The sequence below is a fragment of the Aedes albopictus genome, chromosome 2 (genome assembly GCF_035046485.1).
Source record: "Aedes albopictus strain Foshan chromosome 2, AalbF5, whole genome shotgun sequence".
NCBI classification, from domain to species: Eukaryota; Metazoa; Arthropoda; class Insecta; order Diptera; family Culicidae; genus Aedes; species Aedes albopictus.
The window spans coordinates 68246882-68273328 of NC_085137.1; the positions used below are offsets into that span (position 1 = coordinate 68246882).

Here is a 26447-nt window from a genome sequence, read left to right on the forward strand (position 1 = left end):
TTATTCCGAAAGTAATTACCAGAGGTTTTCTCAAACGCATTGTCAAAAAAAAAAAAAAATCAGTGAAAAGTTGCAGACGGAATTCCCAACGAAATTTCCGTTGAAATAAAAATCTGAAGAAGTTCGTAGAAATAAAAATCAGAAGCCATTTTTGTAGCATTGCCGAGAATTAGTTGAAGAAGTTTCCAAAGGAATTGCCTAAACAATAAAGTATCGCCAAAGGAAATTTTCAGAGCAATTGCCGAATGAATTTCCAAATGAATGTTTAAAGATCCTTAATGAATTTGTACACGGGTTTCCGAATTAGTTACTGAAAAAAAAAATAAAAATACTTCAGAAATTCTAATAAATAATGTAAAATTTCTCACAGGAATTCCTCCAAGAAATTCTACTGGAATTTTTTTTTTTTTTTTTTTTTTTATCTGTATTAACGAGATTTTCAGCCCTAGGCTAGTTCATCTCGGGACCCACGCTTTACTTCCCTTCCGAAGGAAGAACTCACATTTTTGCGAGTTTGTCGGGAGTGGGATTCGATCCCAGGTCCTCGGCGTGATAGTCAAGTGTTCTAACCATCACACCAGGTCCGCTCCACTCTCTACTGGAATTCCTCAATGAATAATTTAGAAATTCTTCCACGGTTTTTATTAGATTTTTTTTCTATTGATGCCTTAAAGGGTTTCTTTAGCGATAACACCAGTTTCGTCCGGATTTCCTTCACGAAACTTCTAAGGAAAGTTTCTAACGATTTCATCAAGCATGTTTTTTTCCAAGTGCGGAGCTCCAAGAACTCTTTCTGGGACATCTTTTACGATTCTTCTGGGAAATACTTCAAGGACTTCTTTACAAATTCCTCCAAGATTTCCTGTGAAAGTTGCTACAGCGATTTCTTAGGAAATTCCTCCTTCATTTCTGAAGAAATTTCTTCAGTATTATGTAATCCCAAGAACTCCATAAAGAGTTTCTTAAATATATCCACTAACGATTCTTTTGAAGCTACCCCACATGTTTTCTTCAGCATTTTTTCAGAGGAATACTTTAGGAATTCCTTCAAGAATTTTTTTATAAACTTCTTCAAGGGTTCATTTTGCACTGCCTCATATGATTTTGAAGCCCTTTCAAGGATTTCTTAAGAATTTTTTCAAGCATTTCTTTAGTCACACCTGCAGGGATTTCCTCAGAAATTTCTCTAATAATTGCTGTAGGAAATCATCCAAAGATTCCTTAGGCAATGTTTTCAAGTCCTCTTTCAAAATTCGTTCAATAATCTTTTAAGAAATTCCAGTAAAGATTAAATCTTTTCTCCAAGGATTTTTTTCAAGTTACGAATAAAGATTCGTTCATGGATTTTTCAGTTTTTCTTCAGATAACCCTACAAAGATGAACACATTCATCCCCAAAGTATTGCTGCACAAATTTCCTCATTTCCTCCCCCTGCAGAAATTCCTCCAAGGAAATATGTAGGGATTATTTTGAAGACTGTTTTTTTATTTGCCCCAAAGAATTTGGAATTCTTTACTAATTCTGTAAAAATACTTCCAGAACATCATCAAATATACCTCCAAAATCAACCCAATGATTCTTTCCTAACACATCTTAGAATTCATCCAGGCGATTTTTCAAGGATTTTTTTTAGAAATTTCTACAAAAAATGCTACAGACATTTCTACAAGGATTCCTTCGGGAATTTTTTCAAATTTCTTTAGAAAATCTCCCAAGGATCCATTCAGGTATGTTATGGCTCCAATCATGATCTCAAAAAATCATAAATGATATTTTCAGTGAGGAACTCCTGCAAGATTCCTTCTTGAAGAAATCTCTAAAATCATACTTGGACAGATTTCTTATGGTCCATCTAAAGGATTTCTTGAAGGGCATTATGACATAATCCTTCAATGGCTTTATGATCGTTTCCGAAGAGGTATTTCTGAACGACTGCTTGAAGAAATTCGTACAAAAATATCTCAAAGGGATTCCTGAAGGATTTTTCGATAATTTTTTGAAGAAATTCCTGAAGAAATGTTAGGAGGAGTTCCTGAAGGAATCATTGTAAGTATTCGTAAACCAATGCTTAGAAATTTTTTTCAGCAATCCCTAAAAAATGTTCTGAAGTAAATCTTAGAGGAATTTTTGTAGAAGTCTTTGAAGTAACTGCCTGATAAATCGTAAAAAGATATTCTTGCCCGAAGGAATTCCCACAGAAAGCCTTCAAGGACGTTGAATGCGTTCAGTTCTTAATTTTGATGAATGGGGCCCCTGAATTTCAGCTGCTATCTTAAGCTAAATCAAGAGCTTTGTTTGGTTCTGCGGTTAAGATATCATGGATGTTTTCATAATGCTCATGAATTTTACTTCCATATCGGTACTGAATATCGTAAAATTCAATTTTGATTTTGAACACATTTTTCATTGTATTTTGGGGCTCCTGCAGGTGCAAAGAGTAGTCATCAAACTAATATAAACAAAACTACACGAATAAAATGTATACCGTAATCTGGGGTATCATTGATCAGCGGGGTAACATTGATCGGCTTGACCCACCTCATGAAATGTTCAAACAAGCATTTTACATTGAATCAGTTTTTACTATGGAATGGTTTATCGTAATCTGCTATCATTTAGCTATTAAATGACATGCAATTTATGAAAGTTGAATTTCATAAACATTGAATTAAATCGATTTTTCCATAACTGTGTTTCGTAACGCAATGTGATACACTGTCAAACATTCATGCTTGGCGTGAATACTAGATATAATATGAGGTTCGAAATCACTGTATTACTTCAATATGATATCCTAGAGTTGGATTTAATAAATGAAACTTTTATGAAAATGCTATTTTTCAGTAAAATATACGATTTATTAAAAGTCGGCTATCAATTCCTTAAGCCATTGCCTACCTTTAGGCGTTATTCGTGGTTTAGAGGATTTTAATCCTAAAATAACTTAAAAAGTACATTATTTGTAAGAATTTAGACAACATATTCGAAATCAGCGACCCCGAATTTAGTAAGTAAGGGTATTTTCAACACAAATGAACATTGATCACAGACATGATCAATGTTACCCCAAATCAACACAATCAAAAATTAGATTTAAAAACCTATTTAAACATGTTTTAAAGTTTTAGAGAACTTTTTCGAGTAGCTTAACAAAAACTCAGAGGGCCAGTTCTTCTTTTAAAAATATAAAACATGTAACATTTGCTTTAACAAGAGAATTATTCAAGAAAGATCGAAAATTCTGATCAATGTTACCCCGGATTACGGTACATATTTAATTGTTAATAATAGAACTTCAAAATATCCATCTGTGTTCCCCATTCCAAAATCTCTTGATCATCACGAAGAGGCCCCTGCATAACTATCAGCAGATCGGCGCAAGTGTTGAACTTATACTTATAGGAATCTTTCTCTAATCACAGAACTTTATTCAAACTGAGTTCCCGAATTCAGAGGGCCCCCAAATCAGGGATGGTTTATGACACTAGACCTGCCCTGATTTGGAGGCCCCCTGAACTCGGGGGCCCGGTGCGGACCGCACCCCCCGCCCCCCCCCCCCTTGCTACGCCACTGCAGCAGCATCGGCATTAGCCAGTGCGATGGTGATGAAAGAAATTCGGTAACTGAGCGGTTAACTTCGACTCTCTGAATGCAAGTGGCATGTTTGTTTATCAACAGCGCGGGATGAATGTTTTCGTCATAGTGGGGTCTACTAACTTGTATCTTTATGTCTACCGCTCTTTATATTCTACCTGGTTAAACGTTTGAAATTTTTTTTTTCTAATAATTTTGTGACTGGACTTCAAGAGGAGCTGTTGAATTGAGAACTTTATCAAAAGTGTCGATATTATCCGTGCAGTTGAATCACTGAATTTTCGACTAACTAAGCTGGATTTTTCTCCAAATCCGTGCGTCGGACCTAACTTCGGTAGTGGTGCGCTGTATAGCGGACCATGTTTACTATACAGCGCATCACTTCCGAAGTTAGGTCCGACGCATGGATTTGGAGAAAATTCCTGAGACGGCTTACAGTACTATTCAGAATGAAGTACGTATTGGCTGTTTTCTATATAATTGTTCAAGTTGAGGGGGAGGGGATAGGTCTCAGCATCTAGAGCACAAATTGATTACAATTTTTACTGAACTTTGATTCGTCAATATTCCTAAGCAAAACATGTCAAAATATCGCAAAACTCCCATTTCAGGAAAAATAGCTAAATTTAGTTTTTATAAACATTTTGTAAACAAATTGTTTTAAGTAAACAGATTGTTTGCATTGGCGTAGCTAGGGGGGGAGTTCCAGAGGTGTCTGGCACCCCCTAGAATAATGTTGGTACCCCCTAGAATATTACCTTGACAGTCACCTAAAATTTAAAGCTTCACACAATAATTCCAATATTTATTAATGGCACATTTGAACAAAATTTAAGCTATACCCGGAATTACCTGTTGAACGTTTTGGCGTTTTGGATATTGGTCTCCAGACAGTCCTGATGGGGTTATATAAACTAGAAATTTGTGCAGAGAATGATCCAGCAATTTCTCCTAGGATTTCTTCGGCAATTTCTAAAAACTTCTGTTGAGAATCCTTCAGGTATTCCTTGTGCGATTATTCAAGAAAATTTTCCTGGGGTCCTTTTAGAAATTTCTGCGGCATTTTTCCAGGAATTGCTTCAGAGATTTTATTCAGAGATTCTTCCAGAAATTCCTCCAGGAGCTTCTTTTGGCCTTCCTCCGGGAATTGTGGCTATGATTCCTCAAGCAACTCATGCTGCGATTCTTACAGCATTTTCTCTTAGAACTCCTCCACAGATTCTCACTGTGGTTCCGGAAAATATTCCTGGGATTTTTCTAAAAATCCATTGGGTGACTTTTCCACAGATTTCGTTAAGGATTTATCCAGGACTTCCTCCAGAGGTTCTTCCAGAAATTACACAGGAGATTTCTTCAAGAACTTCAATTGACCATCCTCCATGATTTCCAGCTGGAATTCCTCAAGCAATTCTTATTGGGACACCTTCAGAAATACTTCTAGAGATTTCTCCTGGCATCCTTACGTGCTGCAATACTTTCGGAAAATCTTTATGAGATTCCTCCAGAATTTCCACCTTCGATTCCATCAGGGATTCCACCAGTGTACCTCTACCGATTCTTTCAGGGAGAACTGTATTCCACCAGGCATTTATTAGGGGAACTTCTCTTAGGATTCGCCCGGCATGCTAGGATTTCTTTAGAAACCTCCCGGAATCATAGGAATTCCTCCAGAATATCCAGCTGAGGTTCCTCAAGCAATTCCTGTGGTTCTTCCAGCTATTCTTTCTAGGACTCCTCCAGAAATTCTAGTTGTGGTACTTTTGAAATTATGCTACGGATTCTTCTAGAGCTTTCTCCAGGCTTTTTTGCTGGGATTTTTTCAGGCAATTTTCCTAAAATTCTTGCAGAACCGTCGGTTGGTCTACTAGGGATTTCTCCAAGGGCTCTTCCAGAAATTCCTCAAGTGGTTTTATAGAAAGATTGCTCCATAAAATCCTCATGGAATTCCTGCATGGGATTCTTCCAGGCAGTTTTCCTAGGATACTTCCAGAAATGCCTTTCGTGAGTCTTCTAGGGAATTTTCTAAAGACTCATCCAAAAACTCCTCCAGAGTTTTTATTCATGGATTACTCTAGAAATTAATTATGGTGTTTTATGGAACTCCTCTTGGCCTTCTTCAAAGAATTCCAGCTGAAGGAATTCCAATAGAAATCTCGACTTCTCTAGAGGAATCCCTAAACGAATTTTGGGAATAGGTTGAATTTCTACAGAAATCCTATGAGGTATTACTATAGAGACTCTAAAGGAATTTACGGAAAAAAAACTTGTACTTAAGGCGAAACTGGAAGTATTTCCTCATTTTTTTTGGTTTTTGATTTTTTATAAAATAACAAAGCAATATTTTCAAAATCGGTTTTCGTGCTCATGTAGTGTATATGTATCAAGGAATCTCCTGTTTTTTTTTCTAGGTGGAAAATATTTTTCGTTTTTGCACAAACCATTTTTTGTGAAATTTTGCTTAAAAATGGTTTCTGCAAAAACTAAAAACATTTTCATCTGGAAAAAAAATCAGGAGATACCTTGATCCATACTCTACATGTGCACGAAAACCGATTTTGAAAATTTTGCTTCGTTATTGAATAAAAAATCAAAAACCAAAAAGTGAGGAAATGGATCCAGTTTCACCTTAATTAGAAGGCACAGAGTGTTGCTAATCGACAAATTGAGCGATGAATTGAAAAAAATCGCTTTCTGGTAGGATTCGAACCCACGACTCCGTATTCGCTAAACCGTAGTATGGCCATTTTTTAGGGTTCTTTCGGCATGGTGGTTTTTTTTTTGAAAATTTCAGTGGTAGAAATTTAATCAGCAATTTCTTTGGATTTTTTTCCTATATTTTCAACAGCTATTTTTCTTAAATTCATTCAAAAATTTATTTTTCAGTTCTTTTGCAATTTTGTATTTTTTTATAATTTGATTGTGTTTATATTTATTGCTTTCTAAATGGCTGAATTGGAAATTTAGAAATTCTCAACTGGGCTTGCTTAATGAAAAACCTATGACATTCACGGAAAACTTCCTGACAAATTTCCAAAGAAATTACCGCAAAAATTTCATTCAAAATTACCTTAGAACTTACAGGGGATAGACAAAATGATCGGGACAGGCAAAATTTTTACTTTTCAAAAAATGTTCAATTAGCTGTAACTTTTCGAAAAGTGCATCAAATATTCTCAAATTTTTACTGTAAGTTCATCAACTAGTTGTGTATCAGTGGACAGAATTTGGAAAAGATCGGACAATTCTTCACGAAGTAATAAAGATTTTTGAAAAAGGTAAAATTATCCGATAGCCAACTTTGAGCTGTTATATCTCCGGATTCAATGAACCGAATGCAATTAAATTTTGACCATTTGAGACTTATATAATGAGCTATGAAAAACCATTGACTCAACTTAATATTCTTAACACGGAAGAAAATTATAACGATTAGATTATTTTTCTAATAAAATACCAAATTATCCAAAACATCAACATCGTTACAAAATTCAAGATGCAAATTATAGTTCATTTAGTTTCCCTCTAATTGACTCATATATAAATGCGTTTTGAAGGAAAGTAACAACATAGCCGCCAATAAATTGAAAAAGTAATGGGATGCATATTAAAAATAGACCAATTTACTAAAAAATCGTGAAAAAAATAAAACCGCTATAACTTTTTCGCTTGTTAAAAATTTCAAGTTAAGTCAAATGTTTTCCAGAGTTCATTATATGAGTCATGAATGGTCAAAATTTCATTGCAATCGGCTCATTGAATCCGGAGATATAACAGCTCAAAGTTGGCTATCGGATAATTTTATCTTTTCCAAAAATCTTTATAACTTTGTGAAGAATTGTCCGATCTTTTCCAAATTTTGTCCACTGATACACAACTAGTTGAAGAACTTACAGTAAAAATTTGAGAATATTTGATGCACTTTTCGAAAAGTTACAGCTAGTTGAACATTTTTTGGAAAGTGAAAATTTTGCCTGTCCCGATCATTTTGTCTATCCCCTGTAGTTGCCAAAACATTTCATGTAATAATTACCAGAGGAATTCTTCAAGAAACTATCTGCTGCTGGAATTCCTTACATAATTACTGAAACAATTGTCTAAAGAATTTTCAATAAAATTATAGAAGCGATGCATAAAAGAATTTCCGAAGGAGTTTTCGAAGGATTTGGCGAAGGAATACAGAATAGCATAGATAATGAAAGTAAAAAAAAACGATAAAAATTCCGATAAAAAAAGCAAAATGGCTTGCCGAAGACATTTCCAAAAACAAATTGCGAGGAAGTTCCCAGAGTAACTGTCGAATGAATTACTAAAGGCTTCACTAAAAGATCTCCCAAAGGAGAATTTAAATAAAGGCAAATAGTAATAGAATTGCTGACATTAACGAAACAATGCTTGAAAGACTACTAAAAATTGGCGAAGGAACCCCCGACAAAAAAATTCAAATGTTTTTCCAATAAAATAAAACAGCCAAATAAACTCCTAAGGGAATTGCCGAATATATTTCCAAAGGATGCGTGAAAGGTGTTTTGTATCAAATTCCAAACATATTACCAAATAAATTCTTAAAAAAAAAACTGCCGAAGGGGATCCAAAAATATTTCCGAAGAACTTTGCCAAATCCAAAAGAATTACTGAGAGCTAAAAGATGAAATAAATTGTAAAACAATTACCAATTAAATTGCAAGAAATATTCCCTGAGGAATAACCGAAAGAATGTTTTCCAACACAAATTTCTTTTATTTTACGTACAAACCGGACTTGATTATCCGGAATGTACGAAGCTGAAATTTTGACTGATTTCTACAATGCTGGTTTTATGTAAGCCAAAATTTCAGCTTTATACAGCATTCCATTCACCAGCCATACTATCAATCCAATGGAAATCCAAATTTGGTGCCAACATCACAATTCTGAAGAGAAAAATCGATGTTTGCTCGTACCAAGTTCCGGATTTCTCGGTCGGTTGGAAAAGTCTGAAAAACTATTTTCGAAGTCCGGAAAAATTCCCAAAAAAGAATTTATGAATGGAAATTTTACAAGCTATGGTGATAACTCAGGAACGGAACAAAACCACATCGTGAGAATTTTACAGAGTAGGGAATCGCGCCACTTGGGCGGTGGCTTCTATATTCGTCTGTTTTCCACTATAACTCAGTCAAATTTGAACCAATTGACACAACTTTTGGAATGTGGTAAGATAGGTATAGTATCTACCAGTGTACAACATTTCAAGTCAATTGGTTCAAAATTGACTGAGTTATAGAGGAAAACAGACGAATATAGAAGCCACCGCCCAAGTGGCGCGATACCCTATAGCTTGTAAAATTTTCATTCATAAATTCATTTTTGGGATTTTTTCCGGACTTTGAAAATAGTTTTTCCGACTTTTCCAAACGATTTTCCTCATCAGTGGAAAATTTTGTGGAAAACCATTTTCATTTTGTATTTTTTTTTGGATTGCTAAGAAAATTTGCTTATGATTTCACAAAAAAAATGTGTCAGATGATTTGTTCTTCAGTTATGGTTTTTCAAAGTAGGTGGTGTCTGTGGAAAATTTTGGTTTTTCACTGGAGTTTTCCGGAAAATTAGGCGACCCTGATTTTTTTTCAATTAGTTTTTGTTCATATATATTTGAACCCTGCCTATGAAAAAAATGGCATTGAACTCTGAGAACCTTCGTACCAATTTGTACGATAGTAAAAAAAATTCCATTTTATAAATACTTTGTAAACAAACATGTTTGCAAAATTTATGGTTTTTGTATATCTGATCAACTTTGCCTTGGTAATTGTAAAAGTTTCAAAATTTTTACGAAATCAAAATTCTGCGCTTTTGAGAAAATGAGAAGTTTCCTATAATTTTCAAAACCTTGCGTGGGATAGTTTAATTTCTTGATAAGTTCAAATTATCAAATTATCAAGTGCGTCCAGTTAAAATTTGAAGTGAATCTGTTCAGTTAAATAAACATTATTATTATACTTTTGACCTCCATATGTGCTTTTTCTATTCCTGCGAATACTTTTAGAAGTCAAAAGAGTGATTTTTTTTTCAAAAAGAGTGAAATTATGGAAGAAATTATTGAAATGCCACGGTTTGGTAACTCCTAATGAAAAACATCTGATCACTAAATCTAACATCTCTAACTCTATTCTGATGAGCTGATTTTACTAGAAAATTATGAAGTCTTAAAGAGAGGATTTATTGTGATTATGGCGTGAATGTCAATTTATAACTTATTCTTGAAAAATTTCAGACAAATCTCTTAGAAATAATTAAATTGTACATTTGAAAGTTCCATGCGAGAAATTCTCTTTGGAATATTACATGAAATCCAAGATATTCTTCAAAGAAGACATGAGTAATATGAAGATTATCTGATTAGCTGATGAACAATTCAAGGGAAACGCCTTTTTTTTTGTTAATTTTTGGGAACTGTCTGTTGTAGAATTCATGAAGTAAATGCCGGAAAAAAGTTCATCGAAATATCTAGATTTCAAAAATTCGATACAGGAATCCTTTTACTTTTTTTTTAATTCAGGCGGAATTTTGTTGTTGTCCGCAGAACGAAGCACCGTAGAAACAAAGTTTTTTTTAAGAAAATGAGAGTAAGTTTTTTCAGGAATCCAAAAAAAATAAATATGAACTGGAAAAAGTTTTCCACAAATTTTTCTACCGTTGAGAAAATTCGTAAAGAAGAACCGAAGAAACTGTGCCCGAACCCGCGGAAAAATTTTCAAAAAAAAAAAAGGCGGCCCTGCTTTTTTAATTTTGTTTTATTCACATACCCATGAGCCCTGCCTGTGGAACAAGTTTCATGAAAATCTGAGACTCTTCGGCCCAAACCCGAACGGTAATAAGAAAAAAAAAATCCACATAATAGAATACGCTTGTTAAGGCGAAACTGGAAGCATTTCCTCATATTTTAGTTTTTGATTTTTAATTAAATAACGAAGCAATATTTTCAAAATCGGTTTTCGTGCACATGTAGAGTATGGATCAGGGTATCTTCTGAATTTTTTACGCGGTAGAAAATGTTTTTCGTTTTTGCAGAAACCATTTTTGAACAAAATTCCACTAAAAAATGGTTTCTGCAAAAACGGAAAACTTTTTCTACCACGTAAAAAATTCAGAAGATACCCTGATCCATACTCTACATGTGCACGAAAACCGATTTTAAAAATATTGCTTCGTTATTTAATAAAAAATCAAAAACCAAAAAAATGAGGAAATGCTTCCAGTTTCGCCATAAGTACTAGAAAAAAAGATGCACCACAGAAAAAAAAGTGTAGTATTGGCAAAGATATCTCGGACGCAAGAAAATGATTTTTTTTATTTTATGCAACACTGTAAAAATGGTTTTAGCTATAATTTCACTGTTAGTTTGTAAAAACGTCTGAAAATTTGACTGTAGGTTCCCAACCTATAATACATATTAAGTGGTAAAAATTTCATCAAAATCGATTCGACACTTTTTTTCTAGAAATCAAAACTCATACCGCGTTAGAGTAAATTTAGGCATTTTTTAACAATGCCACCGTGTGCACTGTTTGGACTGTAGAACTGTCCATACTGCCCCGATTTATATCTAAATTTGACAACTTTAAACTACTATATTAAATTTTTCTCAGTCAATTGTTGAGCCATTTTGGATGAATACTTTTAAAGTTAGAACACTTTGAATGTCACAATAAAAACCCCGATTAATCCACCTAGTGGTGATAGTGCCTTTCTCGTCGAATATGTACTCCTGAATTCTGAGAATACTCTAGAACGGAACAAATCTCATTTTCATCTGTTGTCACAGTGCTCGTTGACTTATCAATGGGGGAGTGGAGTTGATAAATAATTAATGTATTAGATGAAAAATTACCCAAACAATGCGCAAATCCGCTTAACTCATCGGATTTGGTAATAAATTTTCTTGTAGACTCTAATTTCACTTTAAAATTTAAAAATTTATTGGTTAAGGGGGATTAGGGGCATAATGGACACCCTAAGCAAATGAGTACGTTAGGCATTTCAATTTTCAAAAACTATTGGAAAAGTTCAGTGATAACTATTGATACAAAAGTTACAGATAGGTTGAATTTTGACAATAAAAATGCACCAAGACAAAAAAATTGTGTAGCCTAAAATGCTGAAGTCAGATAGCTATCGTGTCTTCAGCAAATGTATTGGTCGTCACACAAAACACATATTTCCAGAAGACACCATAGTGATTTGACTTCAGCATTTTCGGCTACACGATTTTTTGTTTTGGTGCATTTTTATTGTCAAAATTCAACCTATTTGTAACTTTTGTATCAATAGTTATCACTGAACTTTTTCAATAGTTTTTGATAATTGGCATGTTTTGTAGTTCGTCACAGAAAAATGAAAACAATCGGTTGAGACGTAACTGAGATATGACAATTCAAAGTTTACTAGTTTGTATGGGAAAACGGCTTTGGTGCATTTTTATAGTCCGATACTGTATATCAAAGCCATAATCGAATTTGGAAACTTATTGATGGCTTATATTCCGAAGTTATGTATTATGTTAAACGTATAAGCAGAGCTGAAATATATCAAACCTCTCAGTTGACTGCTTGACCACCTTCACTAGCACTGGATGCCGATCATTATCAAGATATTTCGGCAGGAATCTAAGATGGTGTGATTTGAAAAATCGCTTAATTTTTATTAAGATTTTGTTCTTTTACGCATATTTATCGCTTGCATTGATTTTGTTCACCTTCGTAATTTCAGCAATGCATCCAATCCTGATTCTGCAATACTGCTGGTAATCTTAGGTGCGGTCAGAGACTATTTTCTTGCTGCCCGTCATCTGGTTATCCAACATTTTTGATGATTTGATGTTTCATATGCATGGGTTTGGTTCACTTTTTTAACTGGCCACTTCCGGCGGGACACCTGGAACCGATTCCGGAACACAACCGGTTCAGATATGTTAGTTGTGGATTGATTGGTAATTATTGGTGACAAATATAGGAAACAGCTTGTTAAGCGTTACGCGTTTCGACCTACTATTCGTTGGTCATCATCAGACGCATTCAGTTGGATTCATCTCTTCAACTTTGTCAGTTTAATATACATATAAGCGGTTCAGATATGATCTGAAACTATGTTCCTGCTAACCGTTCATCTGGTTATCGATAAAGCCACTATTTGGTGTGTCACGTGCATAGGTTTGGTTCAGTTTTTAATTGATCACTTCCGATGGGATACCTGGAACCGGTTCCGGAACACAACCGGTTCAAATACGGTATGAAACTATTTTCCTGCTAACCATTCATCTGGTTATCGAAAAAGCCGCTCTTTGATGTGTCGCATGCATAGTTTTGGTTTACTACTTAATTGGCCACTTCCGGCGGGACACCTGGAACCGGTTTCGGAACACAACCGGTTCAGACAAGGTATGAAACTATTTTCCTGCTTACCGTTCATCTGGTTATAGAAAAAGCCGCTCTTTGATGTGTCGCATACATGGTTCACTTTTTTAATTGGCCACTTCCGGCGGGGCACCTGGAACCGGTTTCGGAACACAACCGGTTCAGATACGGTATGAAACTATTTTCCGGAACACTACCGGTTCAAATATGGTCTAAAACTACTTTCCTGCTTACCATTCAACTGGTTATTGAAAAAGCCGCTCTTTGATGTGTCGCATGCATGGGTTATGTTCACTTTTACATTTGGCCACTTCCGGCAGGACACTCGGAACCGGTTCCGGAACACTACCGGTTCAGATATAGTCTGAGACTATTTTCCTACTTCCCGTTCATCAGATAATCAAAAATGCCGTGGTTTGATGGGTCGCATGCATGGGTTTGTTGCATTTTCATATCGGGCCCCTTCCTGGGGTACCGATCCGGAACATCTAAATGGCCATAACTCCGGAACGGCTGGACCGATCCGAACCATTTTCAATAGGAAACAATGGGACAATGTACCCCGTCGAATGAACCGTCGGTCGTTCAAATCGGTTGATATTTACTATCTAAAAATGAGGTGACCTTTTTGTACACATACACACACACATACATACATACACACACACACACACATACATACACACAGACATCATCTCAACTCGTCGAGCTGAGTCGATTGGTATATAACACTTGACCCCTCCGGAGGCTCTATCAAATTTTCGTTTTTGGAGTGAACATATAGCCTTTCGGTACACCTTGGTGTACGAGAAAGGCAAAAAAAAATATGTTTGATTATTGCGACATTTGGCCACATATACAACCACAACTTTTTATAGGTCAGATCAAATTGAATGAAATGACCTCAAAATGTTTCCATGTGCATACTGTCATACTTTACCTACAGAATTTTATCGAAAACAGTTGAGTATTTCCGACTCTTGAGCTAAAAGAGCAAAAAGGAAATCTTCGTTCGCACAAAATTAAAAAAATCTTATGTTTTGCTTCTGAGATATTTTCGCCAATACTTAGACGATTTTTCTGAAATTCATGGCATCAACTACACATACTATACAGTAAATCAGTTGTTTGGATGCATTTAATCAAAAGTTATACACTATTTTCTGTGGTTCATTTTTTTCGAGTACAGGCCTTATAACTTTTTTTTTATTCTTGCGATCTAATTTTATGGTGAAAATTTCTAATCTCAGCATCCAATCTATCGTCAAAAGACGTCCCAAGCTGTTTGTCCAAAACCTGTCCCAAAATTACTAAAGAAATACATAAGTTCACTAAATAGTGGAACTTCTTAGAGAAACCGACAGTACCATGTCAGTGAAATTCCAACAACCCGAGCAGAAGGGCATACCATACAAATACCATGCGAAGAGCAATATGTGCTCTAATACCTAAAATTGTTATTGTAGCGTTATTGTACGGAATGTTATGAGAACATCACAATAACAGTTGGAGGTATTTGAGCAGAATTTGGTATTGATGTAGTATTTGCTAGTTTAGCTATTACATCATGAAGTCATCGAACATATGAAACATTTAATAACAAGAAATGTTATGAGTTTGTTATTCAATAACTTTAGAATAACAAATACAGCAATTGAAATTTAAGGTATTTATTATTGAAATTACAAGACTTGTTATTTTCTAGGTGTTATTTATACAAAATTGGTGTGCAAAGACTGGTTTTTCTGATTTTTTGTATAGGAAAATCGTAAAATCATCACATCAAATATTGGGGGGGGGGGGGGGGGCAAACCATGCTTACTCCCCCTAAGTTGGCGCCTATGGGATGAATGTTTAGGAACTTGAAAGTTCCGACATAGTTCCGAGTAGTATCTTAATCAGCTTCCGAGCTGCTTAAGAGGCTAACAAGAGAAGTGGTTTAGTCATGCCATTTCTCCAGATAACTTTCTCTTCATTAGATCAGAGTCCTTCTAAAAAGTTGTCAATACACTTCAGTGAGCCAAAACTTTTCTCAAAAGTCTAATAAAAATTCATCCAATGGTTCTGCCATTCATAAAAGTTTCTATGTGAAACTAGGGAAAACTTATAACATTTTTGAAAAGTTTTCAGAACGCCTACACTGGTTTCAAATCTTTGTCCAAATCCCATAGACACGGCACTGTTCCGTCAACTGATGGATATTTATTTATTGACCACCGAAAGATGCTTGGTGGCGGAACGACGACCGGGAGAACTTGCGGTCATCCGAGTGTGAAATTGAGAATCGAGAAATTATTTACCGAATGACAGATGCGCTACCGTGGCCGAAAAATCTATATCTCCAATGGAAATCGAGACAGCCAGCGCACAGTGTAGAGCCAATCGTTGCTAATTGTAAGGAAGAGTTCAACCGTGAGAGCAGTAAATTTCCCGATCGACTTACTCGTGCATGGGATGTCGTTGGCGCAATACTTTATTACCGAAATGCTGAAAATGCCGCCCTCCTGACTGACAGGCGGTGGTTGCAACTTGCAAGAAGTGTCCGTCCATGCGATGTCGATAATTCCGTTGAACGGTGGTGGTGGGGAGACGAAGGTACCCACCATCTCCAAGATTAATGTCTTCGATTACTCTTCCCGGTGTGTGGGTTGACCGGGGGATTGAGTGAGCGAACGGCGGCGGTGGTTTTAGTAGCAATGTTTATAATGAATTATAAAAACGAATAATTTTAAATCTTAATTACCCGCTACTGTCGGTCATCCCCGGCCCGATCGCGGCTTCGGCTGTCTGGATGTATAAATAAATATTTATTTTCATGCAACTCGGAAATAGATTCCCATTTGGCAATCGGGTGCTAGGGAATAATTGAGAAGTTCATAAATCGAAAATTTGTTTATCGTTCGTTAATTGCGTACTTAGTGGCGGTCGTTCCGACTTGCGCAAAGGGACTGACGGTCGGGCATGCCCCATTGCCAAGCTGACAATTTCGGAGCAATACTCGGAAAGGACCGGTCCCTGGTACTTACTTGAACCGTAAGATCAAATATTTTTCAACGTTCAGTATAGTTGTATGGCAATAATGGTTGGAAATGACGAATAGAAATCAATCGTCTCAAAAATTGATTACATTTCTTAGAATTTTTGCATGGGAAATCAGGTGAAATCGCTGAATAAAATTCCGTATCAACGTTTGTACGAATTTCTATATCAATTTTAGACGAAGGCAATTTCTTTTTTTATCTATATCAACGAGATTTTTAACAACGATACTGTCGGTTCCCGAATACGGTAGCTTTTGCTTCCAGTCCGCCGCGAAAACACACATCTTGAAGCTAGAGCGTATCCAGTATCGTTAGGCTGCATGAACTCGACGCACACAATGAGTTTGGAGGTACTAGCAGCAGTGCTCCCTTTATCAGATCGTTTCATGGAATTGTCGTTAAGGTTCCTCATCCGCTGTGAGGTGCAAAATCCATTGGTAATTGAAAATTTTGAAAAGCTAATCGAACGAATTCATCAAACAAAATTTATGACATTGTACTACTCGTACATGATTCTGGAGGTTAACCCTTCTTTGAATGTTCCCAACCGTGATTGCTTCCCAGACTTCTCCGATTCCACTATAGTTTTTGATCTGACCATGAAGCAAGAAATCCGTGGAATCCCAGATCAGCTCCGATCGGAGCACATTCCAAGAATTTTTGCAAGCTAGTTTGGTCATGTTAGTTGCGACAGAAAGTTTTACACAGACGGGTCTAAAACAAATGATTCCACTGGATTTGGTGTATTTAATGAGATTCATAGCGCCGCCCATAAACTACATAGTCCTTGCTCAGTATATGTCGCAGAATTGGCAGCTATACACTACGCATTAGAGCGAATTGCCTCTCTTCCCTCTGATCAATATTTCATTTTCACGGATAGTCTCAGCTCAATTGAGGCTATTCGCTCAATGAGGCCGGTGAAGCACTCCCCGTATTTCCTGAGCGAAATTCGATCAATTCTGAGTGCTTTATCGCATCAAGCATATAACATCACTTTGGTTTGGGTCCCTTCACATTGCTCGATCCCGGGCAATGAGAAAGCGGACTCACTCGCCAAGGTGGGCGCTATGGAAGGCGATATTTATGACCGTCATATCGCCTTCAATGATTTTTTTTCGATTGCTCGTCAGCATGCCTTGGTCAGTTGGCAACAAAAATGGGATGCAGGGGAATTGGGCAGGTGGTTACATTCAATTCTCCCACAGGTATCGAAGACGGCGTGGTTCAAGGGGTTGGACATGGGTCGAGATTTTATCAAGATAATGTGTCGACTTATGTCCAATCACTACTCTCTGGGCTCGCATTTCTATCGAATAGGGCTCACAGATAGCAATCGTTGTAGCTGTGGTGCAGGCTATCAAGATATCAACCATGTTGTGTGGGAATGCCCCGAATACGGTATTGCCAGATCCGATTTATGTGCTTCCCTCAGGGCCCAAGGGAAACCAGAAAAGGAAGACATTAGAGATGTGTTGGGTAAACTTGATCTTGAGTACATGAAGCTTGTGTACGACTTCTTGAAGCAAGCTGAAGTCTTCGTTTGATAATTTCGTCTAGTTGTTCCACTTGTCCACCTCGTGTCTTTGTTTGATATCTCAGTCTTGTTGCTCCACTTGTCCACCTCGTGCCCCTTCGAAAATCGTCTGTTTGTATCGTTACAGGTTGTTAGTCCACTCTACGTTTGTCCAGCAGCAATACGCCACATCATGCTGTTAAGTGTCAACGAAAAGCCCTCATCACCCTATCCTTTCCTCAAATATTATTGTTACCCCTAACCTCGACTAAACCGCGAGTTTTACGGTTCCCCAAAACTAACATAGTTTTAGTCAAACACATAACATTGTATGAAATAAAAAAAAATGGATTCGGCTCCGTTATGCCTGTTGGCGCATGAGCCTCAAATAAATGATTAAGTAAAAAAAAAAAAACCGTGATTGCTTCCCAGACTTCTCCGATTCCACTATAGTTTTTGATCTGACCATGAAGCAAGAAATCCGTGGAATCCCAGATCAGCTCCGATCGGAGCACATTCCAAGAATTTTTGCAAGCTAGTTTGGCCATGTTAGTTGCGACAGAAAGTTTTTCACAGACGGGTCTAAAACAAATGATTCCACTGGATTTGGTGTATTTAATGAGATTCATAGCGTCACCCATAAACTTCGAAGTCCTTGCTCAGTATATGTCGCAGAATTGGTGGCTATACACTATGCATTAGAGCGAATCGCCTCTCTTCCCTCTGATCAATATTTCATTTTCACGGATAGCCTCAGTTCAATTGAGGCTATTTTGTTCAATGAGGCCGGTGCAGCACTCCCCGTATATCCTAAGCGAAATACGATCAATTTTGAGTGCTTTATCGAATCACCTTGGTTTGGGTCCCTTCGCATTGCTCGATCCCGGGTAATGAGAAAGCGGACTCGCTCGCTAAGGTGGGCGCTATGGAAGGCGATTTTTATGACCGTCATATCGCCTTTAATGATTTTTTTTCGATTGCTCGTCAGCATGCCTTGGTCAGTTGGCAACAAAAATGGAATGCAGGGGAATTGGGCAGGTGGCTACATTCAATTCTCCCACAGGTATCGAAGACGGCGTGGTTCAAGGGGTTGGACATGGGTCGAGATTTTATCAAGATAATGTGTCGACTTATGTCCAATCACTACTCTCTGGGCTCGCATTTCTATCGAATAGGGCTCACTGATAACAATCGCTGTAGCTGTGGTGCAGGCTAACAAGACATCAATTATGTCGTGTGGGAATGTCCCGAATACGGTATTGCCAGATCCGATTTATGTGCATCCCTCAGGGCCCGAGGGAAACCAGAAAAGGAAGACATTAGAGATGTGTTGGGAAAACTTGATCTTGAGTACATGAAGCTTGTGTACGACTTTTTGAAACAAGCTGAAGTCTTCGTTTGATACCCCCGTCTTGTTGTCTACTTCGTGTCCCTTCGAAAACCGTTTGTTTGTATCGTTACAGGTTGTTTGTCCACTCTACGTTTGACTAGCAGCAACTACGCCACCCCATGCTGCTGAGAGTCAACGATAAGCCCCATCTTAGGGTGGCCCACACTTATATGAAATACGAAAATTTCGAAAAATACCAAGTCTTACCTCCTAAATCAGTTGTTTTGGACTCCCAGAAGCTACGTTCAAAATTTGAGCAAAATCGGATGAGCCTAAGGGGGCGCTCAAAACGCTTGAAGTTTGTATGGGAAAACTTGGCCAAATGTATGCAGAAATTTTAAGTTTTCGAATTTTGCCGCTAGGTGGCGCTGTAAGCGTTCAATAATCAAACCCTTTGGTATTATTGTAGGTGACTATATGCCAGAAAACTTAAAATTTCTGCATACATTTGACCAAGTTTTCCCATACAATCTTCAAGCGTTTTGAGCGCCCCCTTAGGCTCAACCGATTTTGCTCAAATTTTGAACGTAGCTTCTGGGAGTCCAAAACAACTGATTGAGGAGGTAAGAATTGGCATTTTTCGAAATTTTTGTTTTTCATATAAGTGTGGGCCACCTTACCCATCATCCTATCCCTTCCTAAAACATTATTGTACTCCCTAACCTCGACCAAACCGCGAGTTTTACGGTTCTCCAAAACTAACCTAGCAAATAAGTCAAAAGTATGATTTTTTTTTTTTTTATCTGTATTAACGAGATTTTTAACCCTCGGATAGTTCATCTCGGGACCCACGCTTTACTTCCCTTCCGAAGGAAGAACTCACATTTTGCGAGTTTGTCGGGAGTGGGATTCGATCCCAGGTCCTCGGCGTGATAGTCAAGTGTTTTAACCATCACACCAGATCCGCTCTACAGAAAAAAATCGTTATTATTAATACTTTTTTCTTGATATAAGGTATGTTTTAAATTCTTAAATCGTATTGTTATACACATATAACGCATGAATTCTGAAAAACAAATCGAGCATTATTTAATTATTTTAGTCTTGAATGCATCAATTCTGCAACAAAAATGTATTAAAAAGTATTTCCGGAGATGTTTTTGAGGGAATAAATTTTCAAACAATTGAATCATATCCAAAAATAGAGGTGTCCGTTTCTGCTATCAAAAGTTATCTGCAATTTTATAAATAATGTAACTTTTGCGCACTGGGTCAAGCGCCAGTTGATTAAACAAATACAGCGTTATTTCATAATGTTTACAAATACTAATTTCAAGTCTGAACCCACTAATTAAAAGTTGAAAGTTTTAGCTTTGCAATGATGCAAGCCTGATTTTTCTGATTTTTTGTATGGGAAAATCGAAAAATCGTCAATTATTGGGGGGGGGGGGGGGCAAAACCATGCTTGCCCCCCCTAAGTTGGCGCCTATGTGCTCGCATCATTGAGAGATACATAGTAGCAGGTGTCTTTGTGTATGCATGCAGCTGCAAACTACACTTTTCTATCTGCTCTGAATCGCGAGATAGAAGAGTTTAAAATTTGACTTGACAACTAGCACCACCTAGCGGCGAAATCACACACTAGTTGTTGAATCATCAGATAGTTTTTGACTTCCTGAAGAACTTTTCCGAAGACGACACTTTTCTATCTGTTCTGGATCTCGAGGTAGAGAAGTTTGAAACTTTACTTGACGACTAACGCCACCTAGTGACGAAATCACAAACTTATTATTTAATTTAGATGTTAATTGATCAATTTACCCTTTGATTGCTTAAAAAAAATATTTCCTAGCTTAATGTTTAGCAATCAAAAAAGCCCAAAATGGCATATTTTGCCCTATAAATTGAGGTGTAGCTCAAAATTGTTTGCTCTTTAGACAAAAAAGTGTTGTGCTGTGTAATTTACAAAACTGCAGATAACTTTTAATTGAAGAAAAAAAACATTCCTAACTTTTTTAAGTTTTTGTATACCAGATTCCGGCTAGAAAGTTATATCAAGTTTGAATCATATTGAGGTTATAATTTTCATATGAAATTATAATTTTTGCTAAAACTTATTATGTTGTAAACTAGATGTATGATGATGTGAAAATAACTAGAATTGTAACAAAAAATACACTGGTCTAATCAAAGTAATAACTTGTTTTGTTATAGTTAGATCAAAATGATAACAAAATGTGATATGAATGTTAGATTCCGCATTACTATTTTTTATCAAAGTTTGATACAATTTTGTTACATAATTGTCCAAGATCCGAAGAATTTGTGTACTAGACTAGACTAGACTAGACTGGATAATTATAATTATAATTGTCCAAAAGCCGAAAAATCAAAACTAAATTCTATTACAATGAGTCATAAATATCATGGTTCGTTATATTTTTGTTACAATTTTCTAGTAAGGATGTCTTTAAACAGTAATTGATTCGTTCAAATGGGTTTTAAGACGCTTAAATCCATGCTAAGGCATTTCAGGTAAGCAGGGTTCTATGGGTTTCAGCAGAGCTAAAGAAGGATTTCAAGGCATTCCAGAGAGTGTTAGTGGATTTCTGTTGAAGTAGCAAAGATTGCTAACACAAGTTTACAAAATAAAACGAAAGTCATGAACTTCTGTCAACGACCAAAATTTTTGAAGCACAATTTAGTGCTGATTTCGAAACCGACCTTCAAAAAATTTTAAGTAGAACAGTTTTTGAGTTTTAGCTCAATATCGAGTTTTGCAACTTTTCAAAATATGTAATTCACTAAAATTCAAATATATTGCGTTTTGTTCAACCAATTTCAAATCTTTTTCCATAAATTAAAAGCTGAATACAATACCATTCGATCATCTGAATGCAGGTTTTACGTCAGATTGATGAAAATTCAAGATATTGGCTAGTTTTAGGAACGATCTTCTTAAAATTTAGCAAAATTCCCAAAATTTTTTGAAGAAATGTATTTTTATCAATAAGAAAAAAACAACTATTTCTAGACGTTTATTTGACATATCATATGTAGGCGAGTTACAGTAAAAATTTCAGCTCAATCGGATCATTGATTACGGAGAATGAGATGTTTGAAGTGAGCAACTTTGCTTAAAAATAGAACAAAAATCGATTTCAAATCATCAACCTTGTATGGAAAGTCGAAAAAAATTCCGCTCTACTGTAATTTTTTTCTTTCACGTTTTCGAACTCAGGGCATGATTCTACACCAAAAATGATCATCAGCTTACCGAGTTCAAAAATGCTGTAAACTAGTGTAATCGAAGAAGCAGTAGCTAATCAAAGTAACACCTGAAGTCTTCAGTTTGACAATATAAATAGCTGTAGTCGTTAGCCAGTAAAGGTCCCATTAGACACGACAAATATTTGGCCAAACAAGCTCGACAAATGACCAACACAATGTAAATCATGGCAACCTCGGATGAATGTCGGACTACCATGGCAAATATTTGTCATTATGACAAACAGTCTAATAGCCCCTTAAGTCATTCTTCAATAAACCATCAAGCGATAAACATCAATCTTTCAATCATTTCATATGGGGTTTGGAGTGGTTCCTGGGGGTATCGGAGAGCTTCAAGGGGGATTCAGATGGTTTCGGGGACTTCCTGGGATTTTTTTATGGGGCTTCAAGGACTTTCAGGCTGGGAATTTTCAAGGAGGGACTTGGGGTCTCAAAAGCAACAGTGTAAGTGGATTACTCTTGGAATGCCTTCAGGGATTCCTCCAAAAATTCTAGGAACTCTTGAAGGAATCTCTGAAGAATATCCAGGAGAATTTTGAAAAGGAACAGCTGGGAAAAAAAATTTTTGAAGAAAATGCTGGGAAAAAAAAATCAGCGGTCAGAAACTCTTTTAAGTGTCCAAACAAGAACTTCTCATCGAACTCCAAGAGATAGCGAAACATACTCGGAAAGTGGAAATTATATAGAGATTTCGTAGGAACATGCTTGGAGCAATCTCAGACAGATCCCCTCGAGAAATCCAAAAAGCACTTCTGGAGCAACTATTAGAGATTACATGGAAGATCGCTATAGGATTACGTAACGGAACCATAGAAGAAACTCTTACAAATCAAAAGAGGAATTCTTGGAGCAATCTCAGCAAAAAAAAAAGAAATCCTCGGTAGAACTCCTGAGGTTCCTAACTAAGGAAATTACTGAAGAATTCTAAATAGGATATTTCGTTAAAAGAATGTCAGAAGAGAATCCATGAGTAATCCCATTAACCCTTTCCTTCCCACGACTTTGAACGACTATTTCTATGCCAAGAAAGCGTTTCCGAAAAAGTGCTTGAACAAAAGTTATTGCAAATTGGTCAAATTTTTCGAAATCAGCGAACAAAATTTTAGTTGTTAATCAATAGTATTTTGATTGTTTATCAATAGTTCCACTATTGAAACTAGTAGTTGGGAGTTGGGTTTAATTAATGGGATTATAATCATATTCTAAAAACTATTGCATCATATTCATATGATTCCGTTTGTCTCGAGTTCGTCGAAAATCGATGGTGCTCTAGAGCAACCATGGGAAGTAGAGGCTTAAAGCTTTACAAAGTATAGACAGGGATATCGAAGACAAATCATTCAAGACCACTTAGAGAAATACCAAAAATATTGTTAAAGCAATTCCAGAAGGTGCCCACACCCACTGAGAAACCCTAAATGTACTTCCGGAGGAATAACTGGAGATAGAAGAATCCCATGAGACAGAATTCCAATAAGAAACTTCTTGAGGAATCCTCACAAATCAAAGTAACTCCTGAAAGAAATCCTGGGGAACTCCTTGGAGAATCCTGAGAGATTTTGGATCGCCAATCCAGAGACGGAGACTCCAGTTCCTGTGGGGAAATTTTTTGGGCTTGCTGAGCATTGTGTAGCATTTTGCGTGCCACACAATGTACTAGTTCATGCAAAGAAAGAAATTGAGAAAGATGGAAAGCCGTTTGATCTGTATAACTAATCCTGAAAGAGCAATCTGACATTTCATTAGGAATTTTGATACTTATAAATATCACTGGGTCAAATATTTGTCCAAAAGGAAACCAATGCTCAACCATCTTATTTGACTTCATCGAATTTTCACTAGTATCAAACAGATGTATGATTTTTAGTTCATTCCTTGTCAAATATTTGGCCCTGTGTACCCGTTTTTTCATCGGTTTTTCGTAGTGTACCTTACCCAAGCAACACACATGTTATAATGAAGTTACGACAGCGCAAATTTTGGTTGTATAAAAGTTTATTTTACGTAATTCTGACATTGTGTTGAAATAACGTAAAATAAACTTCTATACAACCAAAACTTGCGCTGTCGCAACTTTTATATAACATGTGTGTTGCTTGGGTAACTCATTGGGCCCCTAGACTGTAAAGGCCTGGGTATAGAATGACCATGCTGAGGGTGACGGGTTTGATTCCTGGTCGGTCCAGGAACATTTCGTGAAGGAAATTCCCTTGTCTTTCTTGGGCATGAGTAGGTATATTTATGCCGGATCTTTGGCAGAGGAAGCTCTCAGTTCAGGTATCAGTAGGTCGGATAACTGAATCACGCATAATAATCGAGCCCCGAAGTACAGTAAAGTTTTCTAAACCAAGAATACGTATAAATAACTTTTGAAATAATGAATGTCTTCCAGCTTACACAAACATATTTCCTTCATTATAAATTAGTCAATGATCATAAGCGTCATGAAAACAATTACATGATTGTTTTAACCGTCAAACATTCGAACATTTATAGGGGACAATCGGTTCGATCAATTCACTGTCACATTTTCTATCTAATATGTTTCCCACCATGATTCGATTGGCATCCAAATCTATGAAAATGCGCATTCCTTTTGGCATACCCAAAATCGACCGTGATCGTGAAAATGCTTGTCCCCGGAGATGGCTCTCCGACAGCTTTCGAAAATAAAATCACGTGTTTATTGGCGAATCACTTTTGAATCGGAATATCAATCCGAAAAAAAAATCACGCATTCTCTAAAGGTGAATCGACCGTATAAATAGTTTCACCTGCCAAGCACAGCCAATGTCGGATATAGTTTCCCATCCAAGGTAGATGAATAGCTTAATTGAAGATTTATGAGACACGGGATGACTCTTATTTTTCCGCACAATCCCACCCAAGCTCGGACTAGGATCTACGGTTACGCCAAGTTACAATTACTCCACCTCCTTTGGCCGTCCACTACTGTCAGAGTTTTCTTGCAACGACGATGCAGACTGCGCGCATTCTCTCTGAATTGAATAATTAATCCGAACAGGTTGTGGGCTAGATGATTGATTGCACTTTTCCAACCTATTCGACGATGGTTTCTATAGGAAAAATTTCCACCTTTTCTGTGCTCTGCTGGGAAGGTTTTATTTATTGCAACTTATTTCAAGTGCCACGTGGAGGGGGGCAAATAAACTTCTACGAAAGTAAAAGAAACCGCAACGACTATTCAAAACAAACTCTTTCTTCTGGCACTCGGAACCGGCTGTAGTTTTTATTTATTTCGTCGAGAAAAGTCCATTCATTTTCGAAGGTTTTCTTCACTTTTCAGCCAATTTCCCATTCAGTTTCGTTTCAATTGAGACGTACGGCGGCGTTGGAATTCGGTTTCACTCAAAGACTTGAAAAATCGATACACATTATTCAAACTATCAAATCCTTCAAACGAGAAGGAAAATTCCTTTCCAACGAGCAAAACAACTTCATATACGTGAGTAACATAGAAGGTTGGAGCTTGAAAAGAAAAATTACCATCATTTTTAACTGATTTGATGCACGAGGAACTGAGCAACTGGATTACACCGCTTTAATTACACTGCCACTGAACTTTTTTGCGCCTTCAGTTGTTCCGCCTCCGCCTCACTTTTATCCTTTTTTGAACGGCTAACGACAGCGCTTTCCTGGAGGAGCCTTTCTCTGCCTTTGCCTTATGCGTACTGCGACGAACCGACGACGACACACCGTTGGACGTGATGAGTTAATTAACCGAGAGCCGTTCAATAACTAACTAAAGCGAAAATATCATTCAACATCATTTATATTTAAAAACTCCTCCACACAATGTGAAGATGGATAAGATGCAACCGGCGACGACGAGCGGTGGGTGGTCTAGCTGCCGTGCTCCTTGCGAAAACCGCATTTGGAAAACCGAAAGCGGGGCACCAACTTCCACCCTCGCCCCACCCCGCCCCGATCGACGTCCTCCAAAATAGCGGGAGGTGTGTGCTGTTCAGCAAATCGCTATAAGTAGCGCTAGAAAGCGTGTATATTTTGCCTTTGGAAAATGAGAGTCTCCGTTCGTCTCATCTTTTTCTGTGAGGATGTTTTGCCAGGCCAGTTACGGCGGCGCGGCACGGCGAGGCTGATGAGTTTGTCGGTTATGTTCCGAAATGATGCCGTCACAACGGGCATGGGGGTGGTAGAATAGTTGAAGAACGCAGATAACACACGTTCGACCGATCAAAGGTATCTGTGAGTAGGGTAAGATCACCTATTGTGGGATTCCAGGAAAGTTTAACTATTGTTAC

At 37.1% G+C, this 26447-nt stretch overlaps 1 protein-coding gene across 1 annotated transcript in view; it reads right to left on the reverse strand.

Moving 5' to 3' along the window:
* The window catches only part of LOC109404813 (troponin C), a 69980-nt gene extending 44043 nt beyond the window's left edge, over nucleotides 1–25937 (reverse strand). Inside the window, exon 1 of the mRNA XM_019677766.3 lies at nucleotides 25672–25937. Coding sequence (XP_019533311.1) covers nucleotides 25672–25677 — 6 coding nt within the window. The 5' untranslated portion in view covers nucleotides 25678–25937. The remainder of the gene's footprint in view (nucleotides 1–25671) is intronic.
* Nucleotides 25938–26447: the final 510 nt, after the last annotated feature.